Source organism: Pezoporus wallicus, unplaced genomic scaffold, assembly GCF_028554395.1.
Source record: "Pezoporus wallicus isolate ANWC-B61680 ecotype Strahan unplaced genomic scaffold, APGP_CSIRO_Pwel_v1 contig_6846, whole genome shotgun sequence".
Lineage (NCBI taxonomy): Eukaryota > Metazoa > Chordata > Aves > Psittaciformes > Psittacidae > Pezoporus > Pezoporus wallicus.
In genome coordinates this window covers 74553-98417 of record NW_026636461.1, presented here as the reverse complement: position 1 = coordinate 98417, position 23865 = coordinate 74553, and the positions used below count along the sequence as shown (strand labels likewise).

General features: G+C 41.2%; 2 protein-coding genes across 3 annotated transcripts; one reads left to right on the top strand and one right to left on the bottom strand.

Annotated features, from left to right (window-relative positions):
* Positions 1-261: 261 nt before the first annotated feature.
* Positions 262-11825, top strand: POGLUT2 (protein O-glucosyltransferase 2). Of its 2 annotated transcripts, XM_057400337.1 has the most exons (10): positions 262-660; positions 2801-3006; positions 3421-3626; positions 4388-4465; positions 8277-8449; positions 9408-9645; positions 10227-10436; positions 10792-10881; positions 11443-11547; positions 11751-11825. In XM_057400337.1, exons 1-10 carry the CDS (start codon positions 488-490, stop codon positions 11766-11768), a joined length of 1497 nt encoding a protein of 498 aa, XP_057256320.1. In that variant the 5' UTR covers positions 262-487; the 3' UTR covers positions 11769-11825. The 2 variants fall into 2 exon arrangements, with proteins under 2 accessions (XP_057256320.1, XP_057256321.1); XM_057400338.1 differs by lacking the exons at positions 2801-3006; positions 3421-3626 and having other exon boundaries at positions 263-660.
* A 1225-nt stretch (positions 11826-13050) lies between these two features.
* Positions 13051-19570, bottom strand: TEX30 (testis expressed 30). Its single transcript, XM_057400340.1, has 5 exons — positions 19484-19570; positions 17407-17637; positions 15928-15979; positions 14279-14487; positions 13051-13402 (listed from the first exon to the last, which is right to left on the bottom strand). The coding sequence occupies exons 1-5, from the start codon at positions 19499-19501 to the stop codon at positions 13229-13231; spliced, it is 684 nt and encodes a 227-aa protein (XP_057256323.1). The 5' UTR covers positions 19502-19570; the 3' UTR covers positions 13051-13228.
* Between the last annotated feature and the right edge of the window lie 4295 nt (positions 19571-23865).

Below are 23865 nucleotides of genomic sequence, written 5' to 3'. Positions count from 1 at the left end.
CTCTGCGATCCGAGTTTGGATCGTTTGACAAAGTGCCATCGGGTCACCCAGCGTGTGCGTTTGGACGTACGGCAGCGGTTGCTTTTCACGGAGACAGTGTGCTGTGGGCTGGCGAGGTGCATCTTCACCTCTGCTCCAGGCACTCCAGTACGGAGAGAACGGCAACACCGAACGCAGAGCCGCGGCAGAGCCGGCTTTCCCCATTCCCGTTCCTCTGAGGCGGGTCCCAGCAGCACCGCCCCGCGAGAGCCCGTGCGTGCGGCGGGAGATCGGCCCGCCCCGATCGCCTCAGGCGCCGCGGGAATGGCTCGCTGAGGGGCCGGGCGCAGGGACAGAGCGGCAGCGGCCCCGCGATCCCCCCGGCTCCGCTGCATGCAGCCGCGGCGCAGGCAGGACTGCCGCGTGCCGCGGTGAGGGAAGGCGGAAGGCCCCGGCTGCGCGTCCCCCGCGCCTCGGCGGTGTTTCTCCGCCGGGGGAAGCTCTGTAAATGCGTGGCCTGTGGCCGCTCTGCTTTGCCCTAGGAGCCGTGGTGGCGGCGGCGGCCGCGGGCGGCCGGCTGAGCGCCGAGCGCAGCGCGGTATGGGGGCCTGGGCTGCGCGCCGAGGCCGCCCTCCCCGCGCGGTACTTTTACATGCAGGCCGTGGACGCCGAAGGGCAGAGGTAAGCGCGGCGGGGAGGCTGCTTTGCACCGCGATGGTGGTCAGGAAAACATCCAAGAGATGGGTTAAAAAGTGCTTGGGTTCCTGCCCGCCACCCGATACCGGAGGGGCAGCGCGTCAGGCGCGGGGCAGCAGAGCTTCTTCCACGCCCTTCCCCCGGCATCGGCATCCCCCACTTGAGTGTTTGCGGGCCGCATCGTAATGGCCCGACCTCTCCGCAGCTTTGAATCGCAGCGGTGCCCCATCCTCAGCGAGGCTGACCTTGCCTGCCCGTGTCCCACCTGAACCCCTCTCGCCTTCTGAGCAGAAATGTGCTTGGGATTTTCGTGTAGATAGGGAAGGCTGAAGGCTCCCGACGTGGCTTTCCCTGGCTGTCACTTAGAAAAAAGCAAATTAATCTTTCTAGAGGTAAAAGCCAATTAATCTTTTTAGGCATATCCAATTACTGCACAAGGGGATGGGATGGGAAGAGAGTGAAAAATGTTCAACAACAAAACGCATATTAGCATGTTAAACGTGTGCTAAATTAGTGTGCTAAATTTACGCACCAGCTTTCTCAGCTTTGTCAAAACCTGGACAGCAGCTAATACATTTAATTATGATATACTTGCTCAGGTGTCCAGCCTGTTTCCACTGTTAGGAGCATCAGTATTTCTCCTAAACGCATAGGCACATAATCATAAGAGTCATTCAGCAATTACTGGCCATTAGGTAAACTTGACTGGGACGAGACCAGTAGGCTTAGTTTTCAGAGGGCACTCACGGCTTTCCATTTCTACAGGAAAGAAACCCTGACTGTACAAGCTAGATAGGAGCTCAGAGTGCTTTTCCAGATTAAACACACTGTGGCATGTGTGAGTCTGGAAGCTGCCAATTCAGCTTATCTGAGAGTGTAAATATTTCCTGCATTTAGTTGAACTGGCAGCTCTCTAGTCTGGTTGGGAGAGTGTCAGGAAAGGTGAATGGGCTGCCAGGCTGCAATCCATTAGTTGAGCTATTCCCACCTCCTCTCTCTATCCCAAACTCTCCTTACATACTTGGGACTGTGTAAAGAGTGGAAGGAAGTTGGCAGATGCAGCATTTTGACTGTGCCAACTTTGTTAATAAATGTCATTTTGTCAACACATGTCAATGGTATGTGATAACAATGATTTTTAAAATTTTATTTGGGTTTATAGAGGTTTTTCTATGTATGGTGAATTTTAGCAGGATTTCATAAGTACATATTGAATTACACCATCCCACTATAATATTTTTTGCTACCAAGACATTGGCATTTGTAATATCCTCCCCCCCCATATAAGCTGCCATAATGATAAAGAAGTTTAACTTCATTCTTTACTTCCTTAAATAGTACTATGAAAATAAACATTTTGCTTGTGTATGTACAATAACAGACTTAATAAGCTTCTAAAGTGAAGCTTGTTTAGTATTATTTTTTCCTATATATCTATAGAGTTATAGAAGGGTTTGGGTTGGAAAAGACTTTTTACAGGTCACCTAGTCAGACCTGCTTGCTGTAGGCAGGGACGCCTTCCACTAGACCAGATTGCTCAAAGCCCCGTCCAACACTGCCAGGGATGGAGTAGCCACAGCTTCTCTGGGCAACCTGTGCCAGTGCCGCACCACCTTCACAGGGAAGAACTTCTTCCTAATGCCTAATAGAATCTACGCTATTTCAGTTTAAGACTGTTGCCCTTGTCTTTTCCCTACAGACAGGACACCAAGATGCATCTACCGAGGTCCATTTATCTGTGTGCTCTCTACCTTCCTATCATTTTGCATTTGAGCTGCTACTAATCAAGAGCTATGCGGGATTTTTAAAGGTGCTATTTTCTGATATGAAGACTGTATTTCCAACACTGTTCAACATGTAGGGCACCAAGTGACTTTGGAGGTGTGTTCAGGAGCATCTTGGGTGGAATCTTTCTGATACCTTCTAACAGCCTGAGACATTTTAGGTACTCTAACAAAATTATCTTCACAAAAATCTTGCCTTGCTTGTGAATACCAGTATGTGCTCATAAAGACCTAGCATGGCTCAGTGAAGTCACCTGCCAACTTGAAAAGGAATAGAACAGACCAAGAAAGCTGTTGTGTGTTTTCTTTTTGTATTAAGCTTCCACTTGTTCTCTGGGCAGGTTCACTTCATCACCAGGTGAAAATGCATTCCAGGTGAAGATCACTGCTCCTGAGGAACAGTTCACTCGAGTTGGTGTGCAAGTATTAGACAGGAAGGATGGTTCCTTTCTTGTGAGATATAGGATGTATGCAAGCTACAAAAGCCTGAAGATAGAAATCAAAACTGAAGATAAACATGTTGCAAAGTCTCCGTATATTTTAAAAGGTAAGAAGCAGCACTACACACAGATTTCCTATTGTGGCTTTTCCTCACAAACTGTGTCCCAGAATGTCTTCTAGGATTAGCATAGCATTATGCAGGACCTTGGTACTTCTCCACACTATCAAATGCCATTGAAATTATGGATTCATTATAAACATTCTGTGCAGACTATTCAAAATAATAAACAAATGCTGTGATGCTGTTGCCTAGCAAATAACATCTAGAGAAGACAGCTCACACAGAAGCTGATATAGCTTTGTGTGACTCCACTGGAGTAAAAAAACGTTCAAACGTGTCCATTTAGAGTTTCCAAAAGTTTGGTCCTAAGTAATGAATGCTCATGTCTGACCTTGTTTTGTGATCTCAACAGTTCAATGGTGTGACTTATTAAAAATAAGATAACTGTGTTTCTGACAGGACCTATTTATCATGAAAACTGTGACTGCCCTCAGGAGGAGAGCAGTGCGTGGCTGGAAGAGATGAACTGCCCTGAAAGCATTCCACAGATTCAGAGAGACCTAGCAAATTTTCCCACTGTTGATCCAGATAAGATTGCAAAAGAAATTCCACAGAGGTTTGGACAAAGACAGAGTTTGTGTCATTACACCATCAAAGATAATGAGGTATGGAATGGCTTGATCTGAAGCCCATCTAGGGATTGGGTGGAAGTCATACAACTAGGCTGTCTGGCCGTCCCCAGTTGAAAGGCTTCTTGTAGCCAGTTCTTTAAGAAACTTCCTTTGTTTGCTTTTCTGTTCTTGAATACTTTGCAGTTTGTATGTGAGCACAACAATATCTGTCCTACTTTGTAAAGAGCTTTTTGTCCATGTTATAACTTAAGCACCGTGAAGGCAAATTACTTTCCAAGCAATCAATACAAGTACTGGGCACAGACCCAAGTCTCCTAAATGCTAATTCAGTTTCCTGTTCTCTGAGTAATATTGATGTGGAGTGTCATGATCATCTAATTTGACATGCACCAATAAATTACGTTGAGCATAATTCTGAGGTACAGAAATGCCACTTTTATCTACACTGAGGATCAGAGCTGCAGTTCTTTTTAACACAACTGGACTGACTTCAGCAGAGTTTCATGTGGCAATGAGAACAGTGGAACACAACAGAAACAGGCAACCAGCTTCTATTTCCATGAGACAGACCTAAAACATCTGCAAAAGCAAGCAAAGCTTGTCCTTTTCTTTTGGATATTTTCCTGTGATGAGTTAGAGGGATGAGCTTTCTAAAGCTTCCCAGCTGATTCATAAATCTGTACAGCTATACAATCTGTCTGACTAGTTACTAAGTGATTAAAAGAGCTCTAAATTGTGTCAGCGGTTCTCTGAAATGAAAACACCAGACCAGTAAAATCTGTGTTTATGTTCAGGTTTATATAAAGACGTATGGAGAACATGTTGGCTTCAGAATTTTCATGGATGCCATACTGCTTTCTTTGACAAGAAAAGTGAGTAGTCATTTATTCTATGTGTCCTGATCTATAGAAGCCTGGGCTTAACAAATATACTTCATCATATTTGTTGCTGTTTCTCTTTAAAAGCTCTTGTTTTTTTGATTAATAATGGAAAGGTCAGATGGATTTTCCTTGTTTGAAGTTGGCATTTTCTAGAACGCTCTCTGATCAGAGTAGCACAAATGTTAATTAATAACAGGCTTTTATAGGAGAGTTCAATAGATTTGGATACACTGCGGTTTATTTTTTTTTCTGTAGACAAAATAAATCATCCTGCAGAATCTCATATAAAATTCTGCCTTTGCTAGTACCTTTTACAGGATGACTGAAGGAAAAAATAGAGAATGCATATTGTTCTCCATTGAATACTGTATGCCAAAAACAAAGACAGGGAGGGTTGAGAAAGAGTAGCAAAAGCCCAGGGGACCTCCCTTGATGTGCAAGCTAAAAACAACACACAGACCCTTTCCTAGAGAAACTTTGGAAAAAAACCTGGCATTATGTATAAAGTGACAGAATATAGCACGACTATAATCACAAATACGTGTTACATAAAATAGTAAGAGAAACACGAAGAGATCCAAGTTAATACCTATTTTTGACTGTAGAATACAACACACTTTGTCTTTTTAAGAGGAGAGAAAGAAGAGAGAGTAGCTTCTGAAGTATGGTGGTGTTTACCTAAAAAAAAAGAAAAATCCTTAAAATTCTAATAAAAAATAAACACATTATTTATAAACAGCTGAAAGATAAGGTAATTGGTATGAAACAGCATGGATTTATCCTTTCTTTCTGTAACAAGATAATAGGCCTCCTATATGGATGTCAAGTATCATAAGTTTAGTTAGGCTTTTGGGGGCAAGTCTCCCAAGGTTCTCATAAACAAGGTAGGAAAACTGCCTTGAAGAAACTACTGTAACCTGTTAGATAGTCTTACTTTAACAATAGTTGCCAGTGTTTCCAGAGAGGTGAAAGGTGTCACAACATTATTTTTCAGAGATTTGTCCTAGGTTCAGTGCCTATTTAATAGTGTGGTTATATTTTGGCTGAATGATGGACTAGAGAATATGCTTATTGAATTTTCAGGCAACAAAAATGAAAGAATCTGCAAGCACCTCCTTGTACAGCATCATAATTAAAGTATTTCTTAACAAGTGAGAGAAATTGTGTGGAAAAATACATTAAAATAAAGTGACAAGGGCAGGGTATTACCCCAAAGGCTGGATAAATCATAAAGCTGTGACACCTATTTTAAAATAGGGAGTGGTTATTTTCTGCAGAAAAGTGTGAAGGTTACAGTATCACAAATTTAATGTGAGTCAACAGTGGCATGCTGTTGCGAAAAGCTAAACACACACATGAGAGAAGCAGAAAGTAACCTTTCCCTTATACTCCGGATTAGTAATGGGTCAGTTCTGCTACTGTGCCTGCTTTTGGGTGTTAGCTTCAAGAAAGGTTGTTCAATTGCTGACATTGCACAGGAAAGGGGTAAGAATGACTAGTCATACAAATGCAGATTCATTTAAGTGGGGATTGTCTCATCTAAAAGGTATTTATAATCGAAAATGTTATAATCTAAAAAAAATAAAATTATATATTAAAATTATATATTTTTATATTATAAAATCGTAAAAATATTATAATCTAAAATATTGTCTAAGGGAAGACATGAATGTAGCCTATAATTATCTAAAAGATTGCTCTAGGGAAGATGGAAGTAAGCTGTTCTCTGTGTCAGTAGTGTTGGGCAAGAAATAATGGAATTAAATTGCATCAGAAGTATGCAGTCTAAATGTAGGGAAAGATTTGCTAAGTCCAAAGACAGAAACTGCTTACAGATCTAGTAAAGCACAGTTTGTCTCATCCCCATTAAATACTTCAGAATTTCTATTAAGACACTGTCACTGGAAAACAATAGATCTATTGAGTTGGAGAAGATTGACCCTGTTGAGTGATTCTGCCATTGAGGAGGCAGAGAAAATAAAATTTGTAGCTTTTCCATGTCCATTATAACCATTAGATGGCACTGTACTAATAAAGTTTAGTGCTGAAGATTAGAATGTGTAGCCAAGCCCCCTCTGAAATGAAGGTAAACAAGAAAACCTTTTTTGTCAGTCTGTATACTGAAGACGAAAAGTACTGCTTTGGGTGTCTTGTCTTTAGAATTTCTGGATGTCTCTGCCAAAGGCTTCGCCATGTTATCAAGTTAGAGAAGAATTATCATCAGCCATTTAAAAGGGTGTTTGATATTTGCTAAATTACTAATTTCTATCTCTGTCCATAAAGATAAACTAGAAACTTCATGAAACCTATTTGGGACACAGAAGAATCCTGAAATGTTAGCTTTTGTCCAGCCATTTGGATCTGAAGAATAAAGGGATTTGAGAGGAGAAATGCTTTGATACATATATATGTTGAGGAGTCAGGAATATGTTTAAACCCTTATTTTTATGTGTTATGTATATTTTAATTTGAGAATTATTAACATTCACAATTGTTCTTTCTTCAGATAAAATATTTTCTCGTGTAGGTGTTAAGATAGTTTTCAAAAAATGCCAGTATAATAATGGGATATTCATAATGGTCAAATACCCAACCATGACTTATTAATGAGGAAGACAAAAACAAAAGAAAGATTATGTCACAGTGTGAAACCTGTGACATGCCTGTCTTGTAAAAATGGTAAACTTCTCATTTCATCTTCTCAAAAACAACTACACAGCAAGAAGGCTGTTTGCCCATGCAAAGACAAGCTAATCTGACTTAGATTCTTTTGCTTTGAAAGCAGCAAGTGATGGCAATGTTAGCAGAGATTGATATTTAAAAAAAATGAGTGTCATGGAAGGGGTGAACTAAGAACAGATAATGGCATCAGGTCTGCACTGACATTATACATGCCTTCAGGCTTCCATAAAACTCAACCATATGTCACTTTCAGATTTCTGCTCTCTGAACTGAGTGCCCTGCCATTTTCAGTTCCTCCACATAAGGCAGCTGGTCTTGTCCCTATCAGAGTGGATGATGCATTTCTTTGTACCTTCTCTTTGTTTGCAAATGCCAGAACCGCACACAATGCTCAAGATGGGAGTACGTCTAAATTTCATATAGCACCAAAAATGCCCTCTGTCCTGTTGTTACAACATTTCCTGGCCATCAGCAACATATTTTTCTTGCTTTTTGGCTACAACATTGATTTCAGATATGGTTCCATACTACCAACCATTTTAGATAAGTGAGGATGTTATGCTTAATAATTAATCCCAGCACTGACTAAATGTGGTCTTCCCATCATGGCTGTTCATTTCTGTTACTTCTCTTTTGTTGAATTTACTCATCAGGCAGACACAGGGCAAATCAGTTCACTCATGTTACAGCAAACTCATTTACCAACCAACAGCAATTTTGCATAGTCAGCGAGGTGGTTCACCTTTCCTAGGAACTATACCATGGCTTACTAGATCCCAGTGCTAGCCTGGTACAAAGACTGTGTGACCAGTCATGTAAAGTAGAACAAGAGACCATCCTCTAAATTGGAGTGTTCCTATTCCTTAAAAAAAAAAAAAAAAAAAAAAAGAGAGCATTTATGTGACTTTAATCTTTAAAAAAATATATTATCTTGTAAGTTTTATTCTGTGGTCTCAGTACTTCTAACGTGTTTCTAAACTTCAGAGATTTATTACAGGTGCATTAAGTAGAGACCTGGCTATTTTTTCTCTTAGTGAGGTTGTTTTCAAAATGCAAGGTCTCAGCAGAACAATACTGCTTTGTATTAAAATGCATTTGTGCCTGCTTTGCTTCTGTTTAGGTGAAAATGCCGGATGTAGAATTTTTTGTTAATCTGGGGGACTGGCCTCTAGAGAAAAAGAAGTCACCACAGAACCTGCACCCCATCTTCTCATGGTGTGGGTCCAGTGAGTCAAAGGACATTGTCATGCCAACATATGACTTAACAGACTCAGTTTTGGAGACTATGGGACGGTAAGAAATGGCTTAAAATTTCCACAAAATTCACAGCGAATGATTTTCCAAAAAGATGTTTGTATTAACAGTATATTGGTTTTATTTCTTCATTGAGACATTGGCATCCTGTAGGTAGGCAGTAACTGTGTAATCAATATCTTAACATTAACTAAGTTACAGATACAAATGGCATATTAAAATATTTCACTGTTTTATTTAAAAAATCAAAATTAATCTAAACATGTTCAAGTCATTGAAAACAGCACTTGGAAGGAATGCTTCAAGGGAGGTATTTTGTTTGCTGTGTTTTCCACCCATGAACATGTTAACAATTGGCCAGGTCTCTTTTTTCCTGATTTCCCAGAATCTTTTTTTTTCAACCTTTTAAAGCCCAGTGTAGCCAGATTTTTTTTTTATCTAGGACTTACCATCTCCCACTTTGATTACTTACTATAACTGGCCTTAGTAACTGCTCCATTGCCGTCCTGAAACACTACAAAGCCAACTTCTGTGAGTTCTTTGTAATCCATTTTGAACCTATTTCACTGCATTTAGTTATGGTCCTTTCTTTCTTATCAAGGCTTTTTCTAAATTCCCTGACCCACCTAATTCATGTGTTTTAATTTAGCAAAGTACTTAAGGAAGTGAAATATGTTGTACTGAGCTAATTACATTACCCTGCATCACCCTTGTCTGTCTGGCAACCATATACACTTTTAGCTACTTTTTCCAGTGACAACCAAGTACTCTTTCCACATGCCATGTTGTTGTTGAACTAATGCCGTCTTGCCTCTGAACTTGACATTCATCTAGTTTTATTGCTGCAAAAATACGGATACAATATACAGACAGGTGTGTTCATGACTTACCTTCATCCTTGGTATTTGCCTATTGGTACTGTAACCTCCTTTAAGTAATTAAACTTAACAACATTTCCAGCAGACTTCACTATTAAATCACTTTTTTTCTCCTCCAGAGTCAGTCTGGACATGATGTCAGTACAGGCAAATACTGGCCCATCATGGGAAGACAAGAATACCACAGCATTCTGGAGAGGACGTGACAGCCGCAAGGAGAGGCTTGAACTTGTAAAACTCAGCAGAAAATACCCAGAGCTCATAGATGCTGCTTTCACAAACTTTTTTTTTTTCAAACACGATGAAAGCCTCTATGGCCCCATTGTTAAGCACATTTCATTTTTTGACTTTTTTAAGGTAAGACACTAATCATTTTTCATAGAGCTAGGTTCTTGGTGTATCCCATTATCAAATAACTTTGTAGGTATTACTGATAATAAAATGACCTTTAGATTTTCAGCACACAACTAGTAACAAGCATGAATAGGTATCCCTCCAGTGGGATTGCTGCTGTGTAGCTCTTACACAGGGGATGATGATGTTTGATTTACATCTGAAGGTTCTGTAGAATCTTGTGTAATCTATATAACTCCAAGTTCCTTTTTATTTTTTTCCTGATTCAGTGATCAGGACTACTAACATAACTAACATAGTGGGAAAATCAGTGGATGAAGTGGCACATCCCCCTCACATCCGAGGATGAGCGTCTGAGAATTTCTGGAGAATTTAATTGATGAAGCGGGCCTCTCTGTGTACCCTGCACTCTGATGAACTCCAATATAAACACTAAAAGCTACTTAACATTGAGCCTTGCCTAGCTAGTCCTATATTGCTCAATATCTGCAAGTCAGTAATACCAGTGCCCTCAGAATAATATAACCTAACCAAGCTGCTGGCATCTTGTGTTTGTTAATAACTGACACTCATTTTCTTTCCAGTATAAATACCAAATTAACATTGATGGCACAGTGGCAGCATACAGATTGCCTTATCTACTAGCAGGAAACAGTGTGGTGCTAAAGCAGGACTCCATCTACTATGAGCATTTCTATAACGAGCTGCAGCCATGGAAACACTACATCCCATTTAAAAGCGATCTGAGTGATCTACTAGAAAAACTGCAGTGGGCAAAAGATCATGATGAAGAGGTGAATATACATTTAGAAGTATTTGGCAATGTTTCTAGACAACATAGAGCAAAAATTGCATTGCTTTAAAATAAAAATCTATTAGGACTTAAAAATTATTGTAATCAACTACAAACAAGAAAAATACTTTTTAAAAGTATATAGTACATCCACTAATTTGAAATTAAGTTGTACTTTGCAAAATTAAGAGTATATTCATGAGAATTACTTACTTTTAAAAGTAAGAATGCTTAAATAAAAATAAAGCCGTTATCCTAAACTGCCAACACTTAACTCCAGACTCAATACTGGCAGCCTGAAATACTGGGGTTTTTAGAATTTAAAAAATTAACCCAACTTTTATTTTCTTTGACAGGCAAAAAATATTGCAAAATCTGGACAAGAATTTGCAAGAAACAATCTCATGGGAGATCACATTTTTTGTTACTATTTCAAACTTTTCCAGGTTAGTACATTTTTCGTAGCTACTGCCACAAAACCAGAAATCACACAGAAAGAATGAAGGGCAGTGGAGCTGCTGGAAATTGTCCAGTCCAGTACTTGAAGCCACAAGGCAAGCAGCAGCAATGGGAAACTTCAGTAGGTTTATGAACACTGTATGCAGTTATTTCCTATGAAGGCCCTTAAGGTTGGTGCTCTGGGAGAAGCAGTCGGATCCCATAAATCTTGATCTAATCTGCAAGAATGTGTTGCCCACAGTGATCAAAGAATTCCACCTGAGACGCACACCCTGTGATCCACAGCTGAAAATACCTGTGCATTAGCACTGAAATAACCGAAGCTCCAGTGTGGCACCAGAAGGGGCTCCCATCTACACTTATGGGTCTGTTTACCATGCTGGATACACATGGAGTGTGTATACATATGGTTGGTTGCATATGGAGTAATGACTGTGTAGCCCTGGAGTTTTTACAGAATTACTCATCTGGGCTGGTGCACTCTTTACAACCAGATGTACAGTCTAACAAGTTTATACATTAAGGATATCTTCCTCTTTTAAAACTAGGAGTATGCCAGCTTGCAAGTGAGCGAGCCAAAAATCAGAGATGGGATGGAGAAAGTCCAGCAGCCTGAAGATGACCTTTTTCCATGTACTTGCCACAGAAAAAAGGTACAGTACATATAGCAGTAAATGTAGCATGCTGGATGCTTTCACTATTGCTTCTACTGCATTGCTTAGCACCTTGTGGTATCAGTTACCAGACATTAGCACCTACCAAACTCAGAAACATGTCTTAATGTATTTGCAGGGCTAGACAGGTAAAATTTGGTTTCCAGTTAACTGAAAAAGTCTTTCTTGTTTCTTGACCGCAGGCCAAAGATGAACTCTGACATAAAGCAACCAAGTGATTTTTTTTGTATTTGCCTACATTCAGACTGCCTCTTAAGGAAAGAATTAAAAATTGGATTAAAATGCCAGCAGATAATGTCAGCAGATATTAAAGAAGTTTACAGTATCATGATCTACATATGGAAGAAAACCAAGTGCCCCTTGTTTCCTTTTTATCTTGTAACAGTTGCAGGGCCTTGTTCAAAGCATTTTTGTAATTTTTTTTTTAATAAAAAAATATGTTTGTATCAGTCACATGTACCTGTCCTGAGACACCATGGAAATGCAGATACTTCTTACTTGTGCTTGTTATTTTCACAGATGTACTGTCAGTGAAACCAGTTTCTTTAGCAGTATGAAAACAATTAAGTAGCGTTGGGCAGTGACCACTGAAACTAAACTGATCATTGTTTCAACAGTCTAGTCTACTCTGATTTTAGAACACCTGCTTTCCACTGATGCTAAGTAATTCAGCTGTTACTTCTGGGCATATCAATGTCATCTGAAAATGATCCATAGGTGAATTTAAAGTCTAGTCTAAACTTATCAAATTCTAAAGTTAATGAATATGCTTCCAGTCCAAATTGAAGATTTACCAACGAGGGCTGCATCAAAAGGAGCGTGACCAGCAGGTTGAAGGAAGTGATCCTGCCCCTCTACTCTGCTCTCATGAGACCTCACTGGAGTATTGTGTGCAGTTCTGGTGTCCTCAGCATAAAAAGGACATGGAACTGTTGGAACAAGTCCAGAGGCGGGCCACAAGGATGATCAGAGCACTTGAGCACCTCCTGTATGAAGACAGGCTGAGAAAGTTGGGGCTGTTCAGCCTGGAGAAGAGAAGGCTGCATGGAGACCTCATAGCAGCCTTCCAGTATCTGAAGGGGGCCTTTAGGGATGCTGGGGAGGGACTCTTCAGGGACTGTAGCTATAGGACAAGGGATAATGGGTTTAAACTTTTAAACAGGGGAAGTTCAAGTTAGATATAAGGAAGAAATTCTTTACTGTAAGGGTGGTGAGGCACTGGAATGGGTTGCCCAGGGAAGTGGTGAATGCTCACATCCTGGCAGTGTTCAAGGCCAGGCTGGAAAGAGGCCTGGGCAACGTGGTCTAGTGTGGGGCATCCCTGTCTGTGGCAGGGGGTTGGAACTAGATGGTCTTAAGATACTCAAACACTAGCCAAAAGCATTTATTGAGTGGCCTGCATTAGTAAGTGGTGTACAGTTATTTGCACAGAAACATGAAAAATGATGCTGCCCTGATTTAAAATATTTTGTGAACTTTCCGTCCTTTAAAAAGGTCTTTATTGTTTTGCATTATTTTTCATTCATACAAAAAAAGTTTTATTTGCATTTACACTTAGACCTCTGAAAACATGTTTAAAAAAATACACCTCTCAGAAAAAGCAACCGAATTTGCCACACTAAGGAAAAACTAAGTGAAGACATTGCTTAAAAACTGCAAATCATTTGTGCTCCAGTTCCATATTCTTTCTAAGCCATGAAAACACTTGGGCATTTATTTCTTCCATGACATCTTCTGCTGTTCGTCCTTTGACTGCCATCCCATGGTTTGCTTTATCAATCCAGTGGATTTTTATAGGGGCTTTCATTTTGTTTACCACACCTTCTAGCAGTTGCTGAACAGAAAGTAAGAATGAAAAAGTCAGAGGATCACAGCTGCTACAAACTGCAACTCCTGCATCTCTCCTGCTTTGCCTGTGCAACACGTTAACAGGCAGCTCTCAAAAACAAAACAGATCTGCATGCACATTAAAAACACCTTAACAGAAAAGATGTGATGATCCTGTGTTCACTAATGGAATGTGCTCAAAGGTTCACTCCCCCTCAAAAGCAGAATTGCAGGAAGTCAGAACTTCTAAAGCTGCAAGTGACAACCCTGTGCAGGCTCCTTCCCCACAATGATGAAGGAATCTACTCTTGCTGCCGAAGGGTTGCGCCAGCAATAAAATGTCAGAACTTTGCAATATAATTATATGGAGACTGGCCTTAACTCCCTTCAACTCTCTCAGCAAACACATCTAAGAACCAGCTCAAAAAGTCTTAAGAGCTTTCCCCATTAAGAGGGCACTCCAAGGATCTGCTCTTTGTTAGCCTGACTTATTTTGGTGAAAACTCCTCATGAAAGCATTGACTCCTTAGAAACTGCCCAAGCATGGAAATGCCAATTGCACATGTTCCCAAATTCAAGCTGAACTGTTCAAGAACAACAGGTACCATTTTGCAAGAGAACAAGGCAGAAAGCCACTGTATTTGCTGTTTTAAGCAGCACAAGAAAGCACCACCACGCTTCCTGATGTCCAATGACGTTTCCTACCCAAGGCTTCCTTCAGGAGATATATATATATATATATATATATATATATATATATATACAGAGAGAGAGAGAGAGAAGGCTGTTAAACAAAGTCACAGCCATGCACACCAGTACAGATGTCACTGGGACTCATTCCTCCCTACTGCCCCTTCACAGCAGGATTTACAAGGGTACTCACTTTTTCACACATCTCATCTGCTGATCCTGAGACAAACAGCACTGGACACCTGATCAATAATAAATCTTCATCCCGGAGCTTGGACTGAAGTCTTGGTCGATGCAATGGGTAAGATAAACATACAAGACCTTGAACGAAGTCATCATCATCATCACCGTGGCTAAGCTGACGTACCACAGATGCAGCAGCTCGTGAGCCCATGGAGCGGCCTTTCTCCCATGTTAAAATAAAGGAAAAAAGTACATCTGCTGTCACCTCATCTACATTCTGTTTGAGTAAACAACTAAAAATGAGTGTATTTCAGCCAGCAGTAGTAAAAAATGCTAGAGATAATTTTATTCATCTACTCCATGAAAAGTATTAATCTTAATTTCAATATTTTCTTCTAAAATATTTGTCTGATTATATGATGATTTTACATCCCCCCTTAAAAAAAGAAGGGGGGCAGGGAAGGAAAAATAAATAGAGAGGGATCCTTTGCAATACTGGAAAGAACAAAGCCCATCCTAGGGGCAGAAGGAAGAGAGAGACAGGTCCTGTACTCCAGACCCTTGAAATCTGAGATAGCAGTGCTAGTATCTTGCACAATTTTTGTTTTTACAACCTTAATTGGCTCAAATTAAAACCAAATATTTATGCATCTTACTTCCCAAATAAATCCAGCAAGTGTTTATGCACACCCCAAACTTCAGCCTACAAGTAGAAGGGAGGGATAAAATACTGAAGTGTGAACTTGTAGTGTGAGGTCAGTTTACAACAGCAAGGTGGTATCAAAATATCTCCTCAAAGAGAAGGCATATGAGCTGACAATGCTCTGCAACTGAGTGTTAGAAGTGGCTGATTCCAGTGGGATTATCTTGCATCAGCGCAGATTAGTCAGAGAATTTTCAGAGTTTCCTGTATCAAGTTATTCCTAATCACACCCATCTATTTCCCTTTTCACATAACTGTTTTTTTTTACCAGCCACTAGGTTTCATCTACCAAAACTACCAAAACCTATTTTGGGAAAATGGTTTTCCATATATCAGTAACCAGAATTCTTCAAGACCTGCAGTTAAAAGGTACAGACTGATTATCAAAGAACACATGCCCTGCAACTTATAAGTGACAAGGAAGTTTTCTCCCAAAGTACATGGTTGTACTAATGCTCTCTCCTTCCTGCTCCTGGAGTGAAATCTGTGGCATCACAAGGAGGGTCAACAGGTCTGGAATCTGAAAACAGCAGCAGGTTGGATGTTCCCATGTGTGACCCCAGCAGCAGTGAGACAGCCGAGCTACACACCTGCCCTGTGCAGCCACCAGCTACTGGGCTGGTAGCATTCAGCTCCAGGTTAAGAGACCCAAAGAGCTGCCAGCAGGCTTTGCACCACTGCTCCCAGTGGACCACTAATCAATTAATGAAGGTTAGAACATTAAGCTGTCAACAAAGGGCTGGACTGCTCTCCCTAGGCAACTGACCAGTGGGGCTTCATTCAGCTTGTTTCCATGTCAGACAGCAAGCTTTTAGTGCCACCTCAGACTGAAACCTGTCATCTGCATCTGTTCATCCACCTCCTACCAAAGTAGGACAGACTTCAACAATGGAGTAATTACATATTATCTTTAGAGACAGTATAGGAGTGAAATTTACAGATAATAAAAACAATACCTGCAAGGAAGACACCTGAAAGTTTATAATCATCAGAAAGCTTTAGGTATTCCTAAAGAAATCAGATAAAGAGAAGCATTACAAGTTGGAATTAAGACAGCCGGAAAGCTAGGGATTGTTTTGTTTCTAGCTACTAAGCACAAAACATGAAGCTCTTTCAGCACTGCAGATTAAGCAAAAACCAGATACATACAAGTTGCTCTCTTTTTTCATACAAATAATTTCCTAACATTTTGCACCAACAACATAATAAACATAAGCAATTTCACATTAGCTCTCAGCCAAGTTTAAAATATCAGACGCCCTATCCAGTTACCAAAACATAAACAATTACTGTGTATCAACTTACAGTAACAAACCAGAAGCACACTCTTAGCTTGTAGAAAGGCAAAATTAAGCTAGCAAAAGTGCCCTTCACAGAGGTCATGTATTTTCAATGAAAAGATTAAGACACAGTCAGTTATCTGTCAGTTATTTCTGACAGAAAAGATAAAATTCAGCAACAAATTTTTCAGTTTTCAGGAGGTAACTAACCAGATGTTATTTTAGCAGATGCCTTTGAATTGCCTTTGCACAGCAGCAAATTAGTATAAACTCACTAACAATATGTTCTTCATACAAGACTAGAGAACATCTCTAGCAAAGTCTAACTTCAAATTAATGTACATAAAATCACAATTAATTCCTTAATAACTGCACGTAATTCCCCTATAAAAATGTCTGATGCTCAATGCAAAGTGCTCAAGCTGCCTTCCCATGCCCCAGTAAAAGCAGCTAGATAATCAGGAAAAAATTTCCCCTCCTTCCTACATGTTCCAGAACAGGAAGATACTCTAAACTGGTACTATCATAACGAAACATTGCTCATTTTAACAGAACCTAGGTACATAAGAACATCTTAAATAAGGCAGCAGCAGCAAAGTAAACACACACATGTAACAGTTTAAACTGTTTTTGAAATCAAAAGACTATTTAGGTTATAGGCCTCTCATATGCTACTCCTAATCTCTTGTGCTTCAACTCCTCCTGTGACCTGGAGTCCCCTACTCCTTCCCCAAAGTCTTGCTCTCCCAGCTACCGACCCCCAGAGGCTCAGCACAATTCTCAGGTTGGTTTTCCTATATAAACTGCTTCCAAAGCTGTTTCCCTTAATTCCCCTCCCCTCACCAAGTCCTTGCAGAACACCCATCTCCTGTTTCCATCCTAAATACTTCCCTTTTTTCAAGCTGTAAACTCTCTCATAAAACACCCTTGCTTTCTTCACATCCTTTTCTCAAGCTCTTCTTTCTCTCCTGGCACCCAAACCCATATATATGCTACTGCCCATATAAAAATTGATCCTACTGTTGCTGTTCACAAGCAGTGCTCCATTTAACTAATCATCACTTCTGCTTTTCCTGCTGTTGCTTGACTAATCTGTGGTCATGATTTAAGAAACCCAGAAGATGACACCCAGGGCAGAATTTGGTCACTTCTTACCACAACTGTGTTGAAGGCCTTAGCCCTATAAGCAATGTTAAGGCCTTTACAAGTAAATCGTAGGCACAGGACTCCACGGGATGCAAGACAGGCTGCCAAAGACACTAAGTGAGGGAAGTTCATATCTCCTCCAGCTCCATGGGTAAGAATCACTCCATATGTTGGTTTCTTCTCTGGAACAGAAAAGACAGCATCGAGATACTTGTTTCCAAAAGGTATTTTCACTTTAACCTGCAAATGAAACAAAACCCATTATAATTAAAAAAAAAACATGTTTCCAGTCTACACATTATAACAAAGAGCAATCAGACAATTAAGAAAGAAGCCAAAACTTCAAGTCCAATTTCATTTCTTCTGTTTAGGAGTACTAAATGAGTAACTCTACCTCTGGCTCAAATGTGTTCCATGCAATAATGGATAATATTATCACTCCACACCTTATTTTTTCCATTAGAGAAGGAATCATCCCCAGCTTCAAAGGATTCTTCAAGGCATAAACTCTCAACCTTCTCTGTATAGCTATTTGAGAGCTAACTGCCATATTTGACTTGAATATTAAGTCTTCCACAGTAAGAAACATTAACTCTCTGTAAGACTTAAAAATAAGTAAGAAATATGAATTCTTCTATAACTACAGTTTCCTACAGTGGAAAAAGTATTTTTATCTCACATGTCCCACTGGTATTATTAACTATAAGAATTAAGGAAATGTCTACACATTTATTACAACCAAATTACTTTGGGTCTGTAGAGCCATATGGAGTATATATGATTAAGAGAACCCCATGCTGACAGCAACTATTTCATACTGTAGCTGTAGGATCGATGTACAAGCTTCACTACCAAGGGAAAACACTACAAATAGTATGAAAAATGGATTTGAATACACTAGGTTTAGAAATTGCAGGCAACTATAAGGAAAACATTTTTTTTCCTCATAACGTGCTCAATAATAACTGATGGCAGATGTCACAAGATACATATACATACTTCATGTATACCTGATATTGTAAGATAAGCATTTACCCTCTAACTAGCAGCCTGAAGCACAGAACTACATGACATGAAGACAGCCCAGAAAACACTGTCAAGTGACACAGTGGTATGCACACTGTGGAGCAGATGCCTGCATATGGCACCTCTGTATAGAAACCTGCTCTGGTGGAAGGTGTTCCTGCCCAGGGCAAGGGGTGTTGGAAGCATGTATTTTTAACACCCCTTCCAAGCCAAACCATTCTATGATTATACAGTCAAAGACTGAGCTTTCATCAAGGACAGGAGACGGCACAGGTTCACATAAAGCCAGCTTCAGGCTGGCAGAAAGCCTCGTCGCGACAGACATCTGGAGTAGCTGAACGAGGCATCAGGCCAGCTGATGATCTGCTGAATGACAGAGGGCTGCAGAACGAGTGTCCCCGTATGTGCTGCAGCGGCTCAAAGTTAAAACACCCCAGGGCAGAGAGGAAGTACTATTTCATTCCACAGCTGCCTCCCAGAGGGTCTCTCTGCTTGGTAATGGTCCTACAGAAGCACAGGTCGGGGCAGGAGGAGGTTGTCAGTGGCCTCAGAGAGGCCTCTGCCAGCTGAAAGCGGGGAAGGCCGCCAGAAGACAGCAGCCGAACAGAGTCATGGCAGGCGGCTTGTCAGTCGGGGCTGCTGCTGCCCGAGCCCCAGGCCGCTGCTCAGTGAACGCACCAGCCTGCACCGGGTTCAGCCAGCATCCACCTCCGCGCATCTGCTGGGAAGGGAGGGGAGGGCAGAGCGGCAGCGAATCCATCCCCCGGCTCTCGGGGCTCTCCCGAGGGGCACAGCAATTCTTGCAGGACCCCACAGAGGCAAAGCAGACCCAGGGACCCGCGGCCGGCTGCTCCACTGCGGCCTGCGCAGAGTAGCCCGAGTCTTTCCGACTGCCGGTGACCCCCCGGGGCTCGCCCCGCGCTCGGGGCCTCACGAACCCCTTGCTGCGGCCGAGGAGAGCCACCTTCACCCGCTGTCCCCCCCGGCGGGTGTCCCCGTCACACAGACTGCTGAGTACAACAACCCCACGACAGCGAACCCAAACCAGCTGCGTCCGTACCTCTGCCCACCCGCCCATGCCGCTGCGCAGCGTGACGTCACGTGAATGACAGCCTTCCCCTCCATCGCTTGAGAGCACTTCCCGCGGGGGGCGGATACCGCTGTGTCTGATTGGTCTACAGATGCACAAGGCTCCGCCCACAAGGGCGGGGATAGGCTGCTGGCTTGGGCACAGGGAGGTGATGGCGTAGGGCGGTGTTGGCTGTTTGTAGGGAGTATGAGGCGGTAGAGGGGTGAGGGTTGTCGCTGGGCTGGCCGGGGCCAGGGGGCACCGCGATTTGATTCACTGTACATGGAAAACATGGGCTGCTGTTAGTATTACTGAAGAAATAAAGCAAATTGCTTCGGAATTGGTTGGAAAGTCAGGTTCTTGCTGACTGCATGGAGTACAGGTGTGATCCTTGCTATGAGTTAGGTGTCCGGAGCCACATCAGGCGATCCCTCTGGCAGTCGTCAGGGCACTGAGACTACGTGGTGTTCACAAAGGGGAGAGACAGACTACATGGGTAGTATTTTAGGTACCAACATATTGCCATCCCCTGGGCTGACTTTATTGTGCCGTGAAAAATCTGGTGTGCTCAAAACACAGTCTTAAACTGATGGAAGATGGCATCAATATTCTACAACAACACTCGCGGTATTTATATATTGAGTGTTTCACAGATAGAATCACAGAATGGTTTGGGTTGGAAGGGACCTTACAGCTCATCCAGTTCCAACCGCCCTGTCGTGGGCAGGAACACCTTCCACTAGACCAGGTTGCACAAAGCCCCCTCCAGCCTGGCCTCGAACACTGCCGGGGATGGAGCTGATTACACAAAAAATTCTAAAATCTTACATGGAAGGTATTTAGTCAGAGATCACATTTTCTTCCATCATGAGTGTATAAAACTTATATAAATTAGGATACCCTTTGGCTTAACTGATCTAAGGCACCATCAACAAATGGAATTATGTTTTTCACTTACCATCTGCTGGAAAATAAGCACATTTTGCCTTGTGCTCCAAGTGTCTTGGTGTGCCTCTGCCAGTTAGATATCGTCAAACATTGTCATCCAAACGTTGCAGCCCTATGATAAGTGAACCCATCAGAGCAGCTGGGGTGTACCCACTATCCTGGTGACCACCCTGCCCTCTGAGGACTGCCAACCTCACAGGCAAATTCCCGGCCCAGGCATTATTATTGTAAAGTGTAAGTGTTAGGGGCAGAAGTGGAGAAGTTCAACTGTACTCAAACTGAAAAAGACAGGAAGGTTTGTTTGTCTAAATTTCTACCTTGCCTTAAGAAATGTCGAGCTAAAGCAAGATGCAGGAGCAGAAAGCTGAATGAAGAGCACAAGCACAGCCTGCATGAGTTGTATACCTTTCACTGGGAGCTGAATGGCAGACAGTGTTCAGGTAGTGGCTCGAGCCATAGCTCACATCTGGGGGGTCCGGCAAATTAGGGGAAAGAAGACGCTGCAATAATGCCAGATTAATTTACCTTGGGTGGAGATCACACTGTTCTGATTAATACTTAATATCCATTAAGCCTTTATAAATGAGATAGTTAGCAAAAGAGGACTGTGAAGAATTGTTATCCCGAAGCAGTTACAAACTGAACTTCAACTCAGAACACAGTAATGAAAGAAAGAAGAAAAAGAGTTAACAAAATCTTCATATTCTAGTTTTTTCTAGTTCATTGCTTTCCTTCTTGTACTAAATGGATAATGTGCCCTGGTAATAATTAATAATTTTGGTGGTGTTTTGCTTCATTCTTGGTCTGATTTTTGCATTCTCCCTTTTCAATTTTTCCTCCCTGTTCAGTCCACCTGCTGTATTTCCTCTGCTTTATTCCATACTGTTTTCAGAGTGGTCCTTGAGGATCGTGCCTCCCATTAAATAGATACACGTCTAACCCCTCTCCACTGGAAAACTATTTTCATATTCTCTCTGCATGCAGCAAGCTGCTGTTGTCCCAAATCTGTGTTTCATCTGGCCTTCAAGAAGCCAATAAATACACAGGGTCTAGGTATTTATTTATTCATGCCTGCAGAGATGGGTGCTAGCTTTGTGGAATTACCACCCGTGTACCTAGGTATTGGTTTTTAATTCTGCAACATTTCTAGCTCCTCAGAATTAGGTTTCTGTGCTTTTAGGGGGACCTTTAAGTAGATTCTGGTTGATTTTCAAGTGTTCTGAGTAACCTCTGAAATCCAGAAGTATTCACTGCCAGCAGTAACTGAAAATCATAATTGCTTTCCTTTACATGCAAGTATGAGTTAAACATGAATTAGGAGTTTATGTTTAAGCTCCCACCTTTGAAGATACTGACTATAAATCTTTTCTGAACTTCTGAATTAATGCTTTCAATTCATTATCTAAGAAAACATGGTTTCTTAGATGTGTGGCTTCATTTGATAACCTTACATCACTCCTGGAAATAGATGTTTATTCTGAAAACAGTATGTGGTGTATAATAATCTAAATTTGACAGAAAGTATGAAAATTATGTAAGGTATGTGGTTGGACATGTCTCAATGAGAATATATGTTGTGTATTCTTATAACCTATACACTGCTGTAAGCACCTCTGACAGATTTGATATACCAAAGACAGCTGGGTTTGAAGAAACAGTGGCTGTTTATTGAAGAATGACATTATCCACAGCCTAAACTTGGGACCTGTTAACTTTCAGTAGCACATCAGACAATCCCTGTTCTTTTCCTTGGATTATAAATACAGCTTTTCATACCAGAGACTTACATTTTACGCAATAGGAACAACAGAGATGACCTTTCCCACTAATCTTGTATTGGAATGGGTTTGTTTAGAAAAATGTATAAAAATAGTTATAAAAATATAAAGTAATATGGGGCTTTCGTGTATTTCAGCACAAAATAAATGAAGGCTGAAGGGCAGGGGATCAGAAAGAGTTTTTTTTTCTATTCTTAAAATTTTTAATAAAAGACCATCAGAATTATATTTTTTTTGCTTTAGGCTGGAGACATACATGTTTGTTTTAAAAGTTCAACTCTCACTCTGACTTAGAAACTTTACTTTTGCCTAAGACGTTACATTTTTTCCCTTTCCGGAGGATGTGGGTATGGAGCAACACATATACGTGCTGTGTGCACAGGTACCTAAAGCACCTTTACTGATTTTCTGAAAGTGATCAGCAAGCTATTATTTCATGAGCCTGTAGGGTTTCCTGAGTTAAAAAGTAGTGATTTCCATAATGCTGAGTAACTTTTACCTATTGTAGCATGCTTGTTGAGGGGCTTTCCTCTGTGAAAGAGGAAATTATGGGCAGGCAATAAGCAGAGCCACCATAATGTGCTGAAAAATACAGGATTTTAGTGTGGCGTGTAAATCCCTATGTCTTTACAATGAGCTGGAGAACTTGGCATTAATTTTCCACAAGAAGGGTGGAGGAGCAAGGCAGATGCTTACATTCGGCAGATATGAACATCTACCACCAGTAAGGTCAGAAACTGTCTTGGCTATAACTTCCCTTGGGACCTTAGGCTAGATAGAAGGTGAATTACTGAAACCATTTATTAATGGTAATTCTGTAATTCAGTCTGATGAAATGTATTTATTAAGCAATTTCTTCATTTGATATTGATAACGATATTGTTGGTTTATTATTCTAGTTTTTCCTGTGATCTCAGGTTTCTCATTATGTCTGTCCATCATTAATTAGCCTATTCAGACTGCAATACATCAATAACACACTTGCTGTCATGTATATTTGTTAGATACTGATTTTTATGAATCTGTGATATGTCTGGTGTCTCTTCTGGCATTATATTGATCACAAACTCTGTGAGCACAGATGACATCAGGTAACAAATATGCAATGCATAAAACTGTCTTTCCATTTCAAACTGTCTGAGACTCTGGGAACATTTCTGGCTTTGTAATTGTAGTGCTAAACTGAAAGTCTTCATTTAATTAAGGAGGGTGTCATCATAACGCGTGCTTCTGGGTGGCAGCTTTTGGATGCTATACATTTCTCAGGGTGTTTGTTAGGGATTTTGTCTTCCCTCATTGCTCTCAGTAAGTGCAACCATGTTGTTTTCCAGGGGCAGCTGTTACAATTTATTCATGTGCTGGGACTGCATGGTGGACTGCTGGCAAGAGGTCACTCTGGCTATTCTCTCCCCTTGGCTGGCAGTGAACTGACCTGGCCAACAGCCAGTGGAACAAACCTTTCTGCTCCCACTGCTGCAAGGAAAGAATTAATAGTTGTGGCATGTTGGTACAATCTTTGAGTGCTGAACTCAATTCCACGTATATTTTCACTCTGGCATTTCACTCTGTTTATATCTGTTGCTTCTTCAAGAGATTAGCATGGGTAGGGATTGTAAAGAACATTATTGTCACTGCTAGGATTACCAT

Excerpts from the sequence above, each read along its gene's own strand:
- POGLUT2 (XM_057400337.1), top strand. The coding sequence starts at position 488 with ATGCGTGGCCTGTGGCCGCTCTGCTTTGCCCTAGGAGCCGTGGTGGCG. Across the intron at positions 3,007-3,420 it reads GTCTCCGTATATTTTAAAAG|GACCTATTTATCATGAAAAC; the intron begins GTAAGAAGCAGC and ends TGTTTCTGACAG. Across the intron at positions 4,466-8,276 it reads TGCTTTCTTTGACAAGAAAA|GTGAAAATGCCGGATGTAGA; the intron begins GTGAGTAGTCAT and ends GCTTCTGTTTAG.
- TEX30 (XM_057400340.1), bottom strand. Across the intron at positions 14,488-15,927 it reads TTCAGGTGTCTTCCTTGCAG|GCCGCTCCATGGGCTCACGA; the intron begins GTATTGTTTTTA and ends CATGGGAGAAAG. Across the intron at positions 13,403-14,278 it reads CAGATGAGATGTGTGAAAAA|CAACTGCTAGAAGGTGTGGT; the intron begins GTGAGTACCCTT and ends CTTTCTGTTCAG.